The 13,346-nt window shown below is 42.4% G+C and overlaps 1 protein-coding gene across 1 annotated transcript in view; it reads left to right on the top strand.

Annotated features, from left to right (window-relative positions):
• The first annotated feature begins 500 nt into the window (after window positions 1–500).
• The window catches only part of BMP3 (bone morphogenetic protein 3), a 46,851-nt gene continuing 34,005 nt past the window's right edge, over window positions 501–13,346 (top strand). Inside the window, exon 1 of the mRNA XM_042469966.1 lies at window positions 501–958. Within this exon, the coding sequence (XP_042325900.1) occupies window positions 643–958 (316 nt within the window). The 5' untranslated portion in view covers window positions 501–642. The remainder of the gene's footprint in view (window positions 959–13,346) is intronic.

Below are 13,346 nucleotides of genomic sequence, written 5' to 3'. Positions count from 1 at the left end.
CAGCAGCAGAAGAAGGCGTCGAAGAAGGCGGGATTGGCTCGGCTGGGCGCCCCCCGCCCCACAAAAGCCTCCAGCAGCAGCAGCAGCAGCAGCCCAGCCTCGCGCCTTCGCCTCCTTCTCCTTCTTCTTCCCCTTCGGAGCAGGAGGCGGCCGAGGGAGAGCCTTTCTTCCCTCCCTTTGCGGGACCAGAGACCCCTCTCCCTTCCCTCACCTGCCGGGGCTTCTGGAGCCCCCTTTCCTTCCCGCTCCGGCTTTCCCTTGAGGCGCTTCCCTTGTGGCTCCATCCCTTCCTGGCCTTCACTTTGGAGGCAAAAGCCTTTCCTCCGACTGGGGCCAGAAGCAGCCACCTGCCAGCTTTGGCGGGCTTTGGAGCCTCTCCTTCCCGCTGCCCTCAGGCTTTTCCTTGAGGCGCTTCCTTTGGGGACCCTCCCTTTCCCCCTCACCTTCCAAGACTCAAGACCCTTTCCCCCGACTGGGGCCAAAAGCAGCCACCTGCCGGGGCTCCGGAGCCTCTTTGCCTCCCTCCGTCGAGGCCTCCCTTTGGGCTCCCCCTCTCCCTTGCCCTTGCAGCCGGGCAAAAGCCCTTGACCCTTCGGCCTCTTTGCCTCCTTCCCCCGAGGCTGCTCCCCTTTCGGGAAGGGCATGGCGGGCTCCCCGGGGGCCCTCTTCTGCTTCTTCTTCTTCTCCCTCTGCCTCACCTGCAGCCTGGCTTCGGCGGCGGAGGGGAGCCCGGCGGGGTCTGTGGGGAGGCCAGGCGGGGCAAGGAGGGAGCTGTCCCCGGGGGCCCTGGAGGGGCTCTCTCCGGAGGGAGACCGGGTCTCGGAACACATGCGCCGCCTTTACCAGCGCTACAGCGGCGCAAAGGAGGACGAGGAGGAGGAAGAGGGCCAGGGAGGGAACCGCAGCAGCAGCAGCAGCCCAGGCAACACCGTCCGGAGCTTCCGAGGGCGGACCTCAGGTGAGCCAGGAAAAGGGGGGAGAATCACCATCATCATAGATCATAAAAATCATTTCTGGTGGGAAGTCGAAGGCTTCCGTGGACAGCATCCATTTTTGGTGAGCTTTTCTGGGCTGTGAGGCCATGTTCTGGAAGAGTTTCCTCCTGATGTTTCACCGGCATCTGAAGCTTCTCTGAAGACGCCAGACACAGATGCTGGCAAAAGTCAGCCATAAACTCTGGAGTCTCCTTCCTTGGAGGTCTTCAAACAGAGGCTGGATGGCCAGCTGTCAATGGGGATGCTTTGATTGAGAGTTCCTGCAGGGCAGAATGGGTTGGACTAGATGGCCCTTGCGGTCTCTTCCAACTCTATGATTCTATGGCTACATAGCCCAAAACAACCCCCTCCCCCCAAAAAAAAACCCTATATAATCAAGATTAGTGATACACTGAATCTTCCACAATAGGCTATTCCATAATTTAGGAGCAACGAAAGAGAAGGTCCTCTGGGGAACGGCAGCCAGCCTAGTTTTAGTCGGGGAGACTGCTGCAGCCCCCAACAGGGAGCCTTCCCCTTGGGCCTGAGGAAAGCACCAGAGCATTTCTATACTGCTTTCTGTACCACTTCTCTGGGACCTCAACGCTCTCTAAGCAGTTCCCCATCTTAGGATTCCAAGACATAGCTCTGTTAGTCTGCAGAGAGGGCTTGTAGCACCTTTGAGACAACTGTATCTACACTCCAGTGGGCTGCCACAGGGTCCTGTCCTGGCCCCAGCGCTATTCAACACCTTTCTCAATGACTTGGGTGAAAGATTAGAGGGCCTGCTTATCAAATTTGAAGGTGAGCCCAAATTAGGAGGAACACCTAATACTCCCAGAGGACAGGATCCAAATTCACAATGGCCTGACTAGACTAGAAAGCTGGGCCAAAGCTAACAAAATGAAGTTCAGTATGGAGAAATGTAAGGTACTGCACTTAGGGCAGGAAAATGAAATGCATAGATGTAGGATAGGGGGCTCCTGGCTGAATGAGTCTCAAGTAGACCACAAGTTGAACATGAGTCAACAGTGCGACAGCTGAAAAAGCCAATGTGATTCTAGGCTGCATCATTAGAAGGACAGTATCTAGATCAAGGGAAGTAATAGTGCCACTCTATTCTGCTTTGGCCAGGCCCCACCTGAAATATTGTGTCCAATTCTGGGGCACCACAGTTCAAAAAGGATGTTGAGAAACTGGAGTGGGGACAACTTGGCTGAGGCTTCTGGGAGCTGAAGTCCAAAATCTCTTAAAGGGCACAGTTTGGGACCACTGATTTACATCCTTTGTTACATGCCTCTTATCCACAGGTCATATCAAAATTCATAGTTCTATCCCCCAAACCTGCCTTTGACTTATACATGAGATTGACTTACAGTCAAGTACAGTATATACAGTAACTGAAAGAAAGCAGTCAGCAGCAGGAGCTTTCCTAGGCTCCAGTCTACCTCCTCAGATACTTTTAGATGCTTTTAAAAAGCATTCGAGGAAGTAGACTGAAGTCTATGAAAGCTCATGCTGCCAACTTCTTTCTTTCAGTTAGTTTTAAAGGTGCTACAACTTCTTTATCTCTCTACATACAGTAGCTATAGCAATAGCTAGTACATTTCTATACTGTTTATCAGTGAACTAGCACTCCCTGAGTGCTTTACAGTGTGTAAGCAAATTGCCCCTGACAGGCTGGGTACTCATTTTACCAACCTATGGAAGGCTGAATGGACCCTGGAGCCCTGGCTGGGATCGAACTCCCAACCCTGTGGCTGCAGGGCTGGCACTTAACCACTGCACCACCAGGGCTCCCCCAGTTGGCAAAGGCACTCAGCCTGGGAGAGTTGTGTGCTTTTTCATCTGTCCAAGGGTTTACAAAATCCTAATACGGAGTCCTTGTAGCACACTGGTTAAATGCAGCTGAAATGTTTTGTAGGGATGCAGTGGCTTAGTGGTTAAGATGCCTATTCTGATGATCGGAAGGTTGGCAGTTTGAGGCCTGAGTGTTGCATGATGGGGTGAGCTCTTGTCACTTGTCCCAGCTTCTGCCAACCTAGCAGTTCAAAAGGATGCAAATGCAAGTACAGTAGATAGATAGGTAGCACTTCAGTAGGAAGGTAACAGCATTCGGTGCAGTCATGCTGGCCATATGACCGCAAAAGTAGTCTTCGGACAACGCTTAGTAGTGGAGATGAGCACCACGCCCTACAGTCAGTTATGACTAGACATTCATGCCAAGGGACTACATTTACCTTTTTAAATGTTTCTTAACCTCGGTGCATCCCTTGTGCTTACTCACATGGGAAGAGTAGTGGGGAACAAGCATGTGCCCAGGTGCACAGGGGCCTCCCTTTCCTAACTTTTCTTCTACGAACCCAAGTGCAGGGCTCCAAGGTTCACTCAGCCTTCTATCCAGGTCAGTAAAATGAGTACCCAGTTTCTTGGAGCCAATTGGCTTACACATTGTAAATCGCTAGAGAGTGCTGAGTTCACCATGAAGCGGTATAGAAATTGTTGCTAGAATCTCCTTTCTCTGGTGAAGAAGCTGGTGGTAATTGGAAAGCTTGCTCTGCTGGCTTCTTCATCAAGCAAAGGTGTTAAAAAAATCATAACTTCCTGATGAAAGTCCAAAACACACTGCAGAAACAATCCAGTTTGGGACCACTTTAGCTGTCCTGGATCAGTGCTAGAAAATCCTGGGAATTGTAGTTTATTGTGGCACCAGAGCTCTCTGACAGAAAAGGCTAAATGTCTCACAAAACTACAGTTCCCAGAATTCCCTAGCATTGAGCCAGGACAGTTAAAGCAGTCTCAAACTGGATTATTTCTCTAGTGTGTTTTGGACCGAAGAAGCCAATGGTGTTTGGAAATGTTTGTATTTTTTGCATTAGGGTTGTCCCCATAAAGGTATCACTCTAGGACCAGAGCAAGCCTGTGGCCAAGTGCACAAGGAAAGGGAGAGCTCTCTTTCCTAACTTTTCTTCAGCCAGCACAAATGTAGAAATACAAAAGATGTAGAGAGATCTTGTAGCACCTTTGAGACTGAAAGAAAGAAGTTGGCAGCATGAGCTTTCCTAGGCTTAAGTCTACTTCCTCAGATGCATCCAAATGCATTAGAGGAGGTAGATTTAAGTCTACAAAAGTTCATGCTGCCAATTTCTTTCTTTCATGTGGCTCTGAAGGTGCTACAAAATCTCTACATACTGATTTTACAGACTAACACGGCTATGTCTTTGAAAAATACATGATGCTAGCTTTCAGAGTTCCCCTGGTTATGTCATCAAGTGAAGGTGTTTAAAAGTTATAATCTTTTTTGCCCGGGGGAAAAGCCAGTGATCATGTATTTTGTGCTCCATAAAGATATTGTCGGTTTTGGATGTTTTTGTACCTTGCTATTTGGCCAACACGGCTACCCTTGGATATGTTTCCTAACCTTGGTGGCCTGTCTACTTTCAAATGGGGAGAGTAGTGGGGGGCCCTCTGGGACCAGAGAGACAACTCATATGCACAAAATTACATGAGATAAGCTTTCCAAGTGCCACTGGCTTCGTCATCAGGTAAAAGGTGTTTAAAAGCATACCTCAGTATTGCCTGGAAAACTTGCTCTACTGGCATCTTCATCAGATGAAGGTGTTAAAAAAAAACCCTTTGACTGGTGAGGAAGCCAGTGGCACTTGGAAAGCTTGCCTCATGTATTTCATACATTAGGGTTGGCCCCATAAAGATAGGGTGGATTTTGGATGTTATTGTACTGTACTTTGCTATTTGGCCAACTCCTGGATATGTTTCCTAACCTTAGTGCCCTCTGAGACAGGAGCGCCTTTTGCAGCTGAGCACACACTCACCATCCCCCTATAACAAAATCAACCTGACTATATGTGCAGGCTTGGCAAACATCCTGCATCTACCATGGGCTCAGGAGTAGTGTGACAACATTGTACCACCTGAACTTGAGTTTATGCAAGACAGCTGTATCCACATTGTAGAAATAACCCATGCTGTGTCATTCTGGGATTTGTAGTTTTGGGAGATGTCACTTTCTCTGTCAGAGAGCTCTGGTGCAAGTGACAGTTCTTGGGATTCTGTAGCATTGAGCTGTGACAGTTAAAACTGGTGTCAAACTGGATTGTTTCTGCATCATAGAACTTTCTGGATATAGTGCAACTGGTAGCATTAATTTTAACCAATTTCAGTCCTGTTAGGCTGCTTTCCAAAAAAGTCATAACACGGGTAAGTCTTTGGACACTCAGCATTACTGTGAAATCTGGTCTGTGTGTTGAGGGAGGTTTCAGAAACCCATGCCTGTTAATAGGCTAAAAGTGTCCCTTCCCTCCTTCAAGAACTTTGTACTTGATAAGTGGGCCAAAACACAACTCCTGCCAGGCTGGGACACTGATGTTCTCTGTGTGATCGTAGCAAAGCTGGTGCTTTCTCAGTCGGAGGGTGTCTTGCATCTGCTGCCTGAGAAACTGGATAGAATAAACTTGCTTTATGTGGGTTTTGGGGAGAGAAAGTAGTATTCCTGCAGAGGGAAGAATGTCCAAGAAGAGCAAAAGGTGGAGGAGTGATATATGTAAACATTTCTTGTTTACACAGATAGCTTGAGGTTTCCTTCTCTCTCCCTCCCCTGTTCCCCCTTCTTTCCCTCTCCCCTTCTGGGGATTTTCCAAAGCTGTCTGTCCTATGTCCTGTTGGAGAGACCTCCTAGTTGAAAAGAAAAAACCTTTTAAAAAATCACACCCCACTGAGTAACTCTTGAGTATGTTTCTTTACCGAAAGCAAATAATAACACGGATCACACCAGTATCTGAATACTGCTTCTTCAAGGCAATTCTGTCTTCCTTTTCAATGTCAAAGTGAGTTTGAGATAAATTATTACTTACCAGTAGTTTCCCTGCTACTCATAGAGCTCCCTTTCTAAAAAGCTGTTTTTGTAGGTTAATGCCAAATCACACATGATAACGTCCAATGAAGGATAAAAGTTCATTGAGACATTGGGAAACGGGGATCTGTCTTGCTTCTGCTCCAATGAACTCTGTAGGGATTTGGTGAATGATTTGACAGCTGGACCAAGACCACAGCCTGCACTTGTCTCAAACCACTGCAGAAAGAGTTTCCAAAAGTCGCTACATGCTCAAACCTTGGAAAGTCTATTCCTGGGCACATACCTGAAATCCACAATATAAATATACCTCAAATTCACTGACAAAATGATACAGATGGGTGATGTTTGAATGACATCTCCAGTCCTACACCCAAGGGACACAATTCAGAGGAAATTAGTTACGCTTCAGATGCATTTAAATCTGTTTGACTCAGCTTTGCATCCTGATTCTGCACATGTTTGTGTGGAAATAAATTATAAGAGTTTGGTGCAATTTAGTTCCCAGTAAAGATTACTTAAGACGGGCAGCATGCATTTTAGTGATTTCAGTGGGCATTGGGCCCATCTTAACTTTATGTGGATACAGTGCAACTGGTAGGATTAATTTTAACCAATTTCAGTCATGTTAGGCTGCTCTCCCATATATATATATATATATATATATATATATATATATAATTAAGGCCACTTTTGCTAGTTTATGATCCTCTGGAGTTTGGTTCTTAAGAGACCTCTTAAGAAATTTGGTGTTTTCTGCATAAGTAAGGAATAGGCAGCCTCACCCAGGACAGAAACAGCCTGGATCTCAAGTTGCTTTTTCTGATGGCTAATGGAGTTTAAATTGTATTTCCTGTGTTTTACACTCCTATAATCTCTTAAAGCCCACGTTGCTAGAGAGAGGAGGGGGCACTGCCTACAGTCCTACATGGATATCCTTCCAGATCACCTTAACTAACAACAACAAAAGCAACATCTTGACAAAATGTAGGCATTGTCACCTTCTTCCCCCCCTCCTTCCCCTGATTTTTAACACCTGAATTTGGATTTTCAAAGGTTTTTGTGCATTTTTGGTTGACCCAGTAAAGGTATTGCTTTTTTGTGGATTTTGTATGTTACTGTATTTTGCTGTACTGCCAACATGGCTACCCTGGATATGTTTTCTGGCCCATTGTATGTTAATGAGTTTCATGGCTTGGCAGGAGCTACTGCCCCACTAACAGTGACAGACCTGATAATCCTGTGTTTGTCTAGGTAATTCATGTTTTTTCTGAATATATTTCCAGTCCATTTCATTAGATAACCCTGTGTTACAGAGAAACTGAAAAGTTTCTTCCTATCTACATGGCTCAAAAACTCCCTCCTGTCCCTTCTTCTTTTAACTTTCTAAACCAACGTGCCTTCAGCCTTGATGACTAGAAAAACCCAAGCGTCTGTGAAAGGCAGTGTCACTAGTGGTTTTTTTTTCAGTCCAGTGTCAGCAACAGGATCTGTTATATTCTATACTCTTTTGCTCGTATATGTTATGATTCCTGCACCTACAGCTGAATTGTGCATCTGGTTGCATGCTGTGGATATGGAATACAATGTACTATTGAATGTCCCAGTTAGTAAGTTGCTTTTAGCATGTTATTAGTAAGTTACCAAAAATACAGCCCTGTTTCGAATAATTGTAGGTTTGATGTAGCTGTTTCTACCATGGAGCATATTTAGCTATCTCAGGTTGCCGTAAGTTGACAGGTGACTTGGAAGTCACACACACACACACAGAGATGGTATTGTTTTTTGCATGCTGTCTTTTCCCCTATGTATGATTTCTCAATCCAGAAACTATTTCCTAGCCATAGTTGTTGATATCTACTTGAAATAGCATCACTCCAAGGTCCCTGAGATATCTCCATAGTACTGAGGTGGTTATCTGTGGTGACATGGTATTTGTACACTTCTAGTCTTTGTCTGTTCAAATACTGTATCTACTGTTTTAAATTAATGCCAAAAAGGTTACTTTGTTATTAAACAGTCCAGTATTAAATTGATGTGCTAGAAGGTAATTGAAATGATTCTGTGACTTGGAATAAAACTTTCTCCAGACATGAATTCATAGCTAAGACTGACCTCCCTGTGACTTTTTAATTTACCCCTGATTTTCTAGGAATGCAGGATCCCTTTCTGGAGTTCAGCCTGGTTAAGGGGAAAAGAGAAATTTTGGATTTATGTGTTCTGTTTAGAGTTTGTACTAGATGTGCTGGTGCATTTCTTGCACGCTGATCTATTCATGTTTCCTCAGTAGGAAGACCCAGTGTGTTCAGTGAGGCTTATCACTAGTTAGGACTATAATGTTGGAGTCCATCTGCATGAAAATTAACAGGAGTTTTTTCATGATCTTCAGTAAGTTGTGAACCACCATGGATATTCTAACACTGAGAAAGTTGCAAGTCTGTCCTCAGTTCACTGGAACTATGACTTGACTAGATTCTAGCTTTAGGCTGTTATAATCAAAGGTGCGCTTAGTTTTCACCAGTTTTTGTCACTGCTTAGGTGCTTTATTTCTGTCACTAGAACAATATATATTTGATGCTTTGGATTTGCCTGATAACATTTTCTTGGTTGGGAATGGGACCATTTGCACATTCTGTGGCAGGTAAAATTTTTATACACAGATGTATGTATACACACGTGCACACATACCAATTATTGTTCTCAATATTTTAGCTTCCTTGTTGCTTTTCATGAATGCTCAGTATAGAAGTGTCAAATATATTCCCAGGAATGTTCTGCTCACTTTCTTGAGCCATCTCGATTTCTTCTCCTAAATCATTCTCCTGTCCTCTTTATCGTAATGTTCATTCCTTGTCTCTAAAATTATAACTGAAGTATACAAAAAGCAAAACACTGAAGTGTGTTTTAGTGGGACTTCCAAGCAAGCAGTACAATGTCCATTTTGAAATCTGGCATTCTCCTGTTCAAATGGATGGTATTTAACCTGGGGAAAAGGCATCATTTTGCTGGATTATGTCCACAGTCTTTACAGTTTGAAGCCTGGCATCTCAATTCCAGATGCATACATGGTTATACCACTCCCTGAACTTAAAAGTATTTTTTTTATGTAAGAGTGTGTTTGGTGGCATTCTGTTTACAATCTGTAATCTTTTATTCCAAAGTAGCTTCACTTACTACTATGGAACTGCTATGGTGTGCATGAAGTTGTAAACTGCAGTCCATCATCTTTAATCAGAGTATAGTACTGTGAAACATTTTCAGAGATCTAGCCATGTTAGTCTGAAATATCAATATGCAAAGGGATCTTGTAGCAAAATTTTTGAGATTAACTGTGCAAAAGAAGTTGTAGTATAAGCTTCCATAGACTTGGCAGTGTATCAAACGGGACAGGGGGCTCTCAATTTCAAAAGAGAAGATAGCTAGGTCAATTCGAAAATTTCATGCAATTACGTGATTACTTATCACACCTTAAATTCACTGTAATGGCCTCTCCAAATGCGACCCAGATTCTGTGCAAAGTAAGCCATCACCCTGCCATTACCTATTTACATTTGTAGTCTCTGATGCAGCTCTTACTCACATGATCCTCTGTAATTCTTCAGCTTTCTCAGAGGTGAATGTCTGAATAGCCTTTGCAATTAGTAGTACTGCATTATGATGAGAGGGTGGAACTTTTAAGGACTGCAACTCCCAGAATCCCTGAGCTAACATAACTGTTGAGGCCATTTTGGGAGATTGTAATCCAGTTTTTTTCCCCAGACTCTGATTATGTCATGCTAGTAGCTTAACAGAAGCTTAACGTGGGTAAAAACACAATTTATAACATATCACTGCTCATCTTGCATTGCAAAGAGGATGTAAGGGTTCTGAATATAACCTAGTAGTATGGTGTACTCTTTTTAATTTCACTTTGATATGGACACATAGTTCTCTTACACTGGGCTGATTTCCACATATTCTTATAATGTTAATGTCCATGAAGCCCAATTTAAAAGTCCTATGAAGTTCAACAATCCCTACATATTATGATTGCTGCTGTGATGTAGTGAAGCCTTTGCAAATAAAGCTTATTTAAATAAGCCCTCTTTAAAGACAGCTCTGTTAATTTTGATGGGATATAAGTGCACTTCTCATAAATCAATGCTCTTAGAGAGCCAGTGTAGTCTAGCAGTTTGAGTATTGGGCTGTGACTTTGGAGAATAGGGTTCAGTTTCACCCCATGGCCATGGAAACCCACTGGATGACCTTGGGCAAGTCACATTCTTTCAGCCTTACAGCAAAGGTAAACCCCTTCTGAATAAATCTTGCCAAGAAAACCTGTTATAGGTTCACTTTAGCTCAGAAATCCCCTGATACATTCGCTTATGAGTCAGAAATGACTTGAAGGTACACAGCAGCAAGTGGACTTCACCTTTTTCTAAATTGTTCCTGGCTGCAATGAGTTTCATCACTTAACTGCCATAAGAGTTTGAATTGGTTGGATTAGTAAGATGATTGATATGCTCTGATGTGGCTGGTGCATCACAGCATGAAGGGTTTCTCTACTGACAAGTAAATACTTAAGATTGTGCTGGCCTACCAATCTGTGTTCCAACCAAATTAGACATCTCCCTTATCTGAAATGCTTGGCACCAGAAGTCTTTTGGATTTTGGAATTCTTAGGAGTTTGGAATGTTTGCATACACTGAGAAATCTTGGGATCAAGTCTAAACATGAAATTCATTCATGTTTCATATGCACTTTGTACACATAGCCTGAAAGTAAATTTATACATAATACTTTAATAATTTTGTGCATGAAACAAAGTCTGTGTACACTGAATCATTAGAAAGCAAAGATGTCACTATCTCTGCCATCCCTGTGGACAGTTTTGGATTTTCGAGTATTTGGGGTTTTGGAATTCTGGATAAGGGAAACTCAATGTGTAGTAGCATTTCTGAGATGTTTGTGTAGACCTACTAAGGATCAACATGCAAAGCTCGTTTAAAAATGCTGAAACGTTTGGAAGTTAAGATCTGCCATAGTGCCATTGTGCATGTAGGTATAGGAAGGTCTTATAAAGTATAATGCATTTCTTGAATGCTGTATACATGAAACCTCTATGGAATCCAAACTAATCATAGTCAGAGTGGAAGAAAGCTTTTGCTATTATTCAGATAGTACACTAGAGCACACATCCCTAAAGGAATGAATGACATCTTTTGCATATATGGGCAAATGTAAATAGTATTGGTGCTTCACATTGAAATAGAGGCTAAACTTGATTTCTATTCTGCACGGCCATCTTACATTAGGAATTCACCCCATTTCTTAATTTTCTTAGCACCATCTTCTGCTTCTTTTTCATGTAACAAAATGTGTTCCTCTTTTATTCTTTCCCTTCCTTTTCCCTGTTGCACAGTGGCTTGAACATTATGTGGCTGATTTATATTAAGCTAGAATCCATCACTACATCCAATCCAGGGAGATCTGATTTGATATCAGTTCACAAAGAAAGATAATATACCAGGATTATAAGTTCGGCCCACCTTCTAAAAATATCCTATTGGAGCAAAATGATTCAGTCCTGTTTCTTCATGTGCAGTGCCACCCTTTGAACTGTGCACAGGTACAGCTCAAGGGAAACTATCTTGGCTCCTTTCGGGATACCTGATTAGAAGGTATTTATTGTTCTAAACCTAAAATGTCTTTGGATAGGAGCCCATCTCTGCGGTCTTTCGGCTTTTATTTACTCTGTTACTTGACTGTGGGTGGCAAAAGTCCTATAAACACACAGTTCACTCACCCTTTCCTCCTCCTCCCTGATCCTTTCCCAGCTCAAGTGCCAAAGAAATAAATTTGAAGTGGCTATAAGTTTTTTGACACTTTTATAAGTATTTATGCAAAATATTTAACTAGTTAGGTGTTATCTTTCCTGTCCCATAGGATGTGACAGCTCATTTGTAGGGTTATTAATGGCAGAAAAGCAAATTTTCTATGAAACATTAGATCATATATTGGTGGGGAGTGGGTCTTGTTTTTTCCCACTAGGCTGAGTACTTGGCTTAAAATGAAGTGAAGACTGAATATTTTGTTTCCATTTGTAGGTATTTTTTTCCCTTTTTTGTATTGAAATTTATCCATAGGGCACTGGTTATAAGCTGGAAGTTGCACATAAAATTGTTCCTGTCTCCATTTTCACTTTTGCTTCTTCAGCTTAATTTTTTTTTGTTTTTGTTTTAAAAGAGGAAATTTACAGAAAAGTTGTGTTGTTGTTTTGCACACCCCTGAAATGCAGTATGTGGATGCGTTGGTAATATGTTACGTATGAAGCCATTTCTGCCAATATGATAGCTGTATTAAACATTATGCTGAATGAAGTGATAAACAGAGATAGAATTCTGGTCTGTTCAATTTTGGATTGTTGAGAGTTACATGTTTTAATGTTCTTTCAAATAAAATGTTCTAATAAAATATGTTATGCTATGTCTTTCTCTGTGATGGCCTCTGTTTGCCATGTACTATGGGGCTCTCAAAAATACCTCTTGTATTTTCCAACCTCTAATCTGAAGTGATTCAGTCCAGAATTTTGCATCTCATTTGTTCAGAGGTGCTTTTGGTGATAGCTGAGGAAATTGTACACAATATTTTGACAAGATATTTTTGTGGATTTTTATCTTCAGAATATACTCCATGAGATTCCATTTCCTTTGAGAAAGAGAACATAAGAAGAACTAGACTGAATCAGACCAAAGACCTATCTAGTCTGGCATACTGTTTCTCACAGTGGCTGCAGATGCCTCTGGGAAGCACACAAGCAGAACTTAAGTAATAACCTCTCCTTATATTTATCAGCAACTGCACTATATCCCACATAGCCTCTGATACTGTTGACCCCTAATTTAGGAATTGAAAATATTTCTAACTGAGCTCTGGGTGATAAAATGTATGTCCACTCAGATCCCTGCAAAAGTCAATCCTTTAGCAAGAAGAAGTTGTCACTTGGAAAGACAAGAAATAGTGGTTATAGACTACTCAGAAACTATTAGTGGAAAAAGCCATAATTGTTGTACATGTATACTGTTTCAAAGCAGCCAGCTGACTCTAAGCATATATACTTCAAGCATAAGGAACAATTTTACAGAGCTGCTTCATATAGTCAGTATGCACCTACAAATTTAAACTGTGAATGCACAAAACAAGTGATAAAATATATATTGTGCAGGTTTCATCAGAGAGGATGAACCTCTCCAGCTTCCCACAGCAAAGTCAAATTTCTTGAACATGTCCCAGTACTCCCACCCATAGATGTTAGAACAGGGTATTTTCTGTGTTTAACCCTGACTTTAGAAGATGTTTGCCTGACACACATACAGTACCTTATTTTCTATCCTTTGGGGCACCAGGTTAATGTTGATTATTCTTAGGTTTTCTAGTGGAATACTATCACCGTGTTTGCATTGTTTATTGGTTTTATCAGTTGTTAAGGCTATTGCTGTATAATTGTAGTCTCTTTTCTATTG

The sequence above is a fragment of the Sceloporus undulatus genome, chromosome 5 (genome assembly GCF_019175285.1).
Source record: "Sceloporus undulatus isolate JIND9_A2432 ecotype Alabama chromosome 5, SceUnd_v1.1, whole genome shotgun sequence".
In the NCBI taxonomy this organism is placed as follows: Eukaryota; Metazoa; Chordata; class Lepidosauria; order Squamata; family Phrynosomatidae; genus Sceloporus; species Sceloporus undulatus.
The sequence above is the reverse complement of the archived record's forward strand: the minus strand, read 5'-3'. Positions and strand labels throughout refer to the sequence as shown.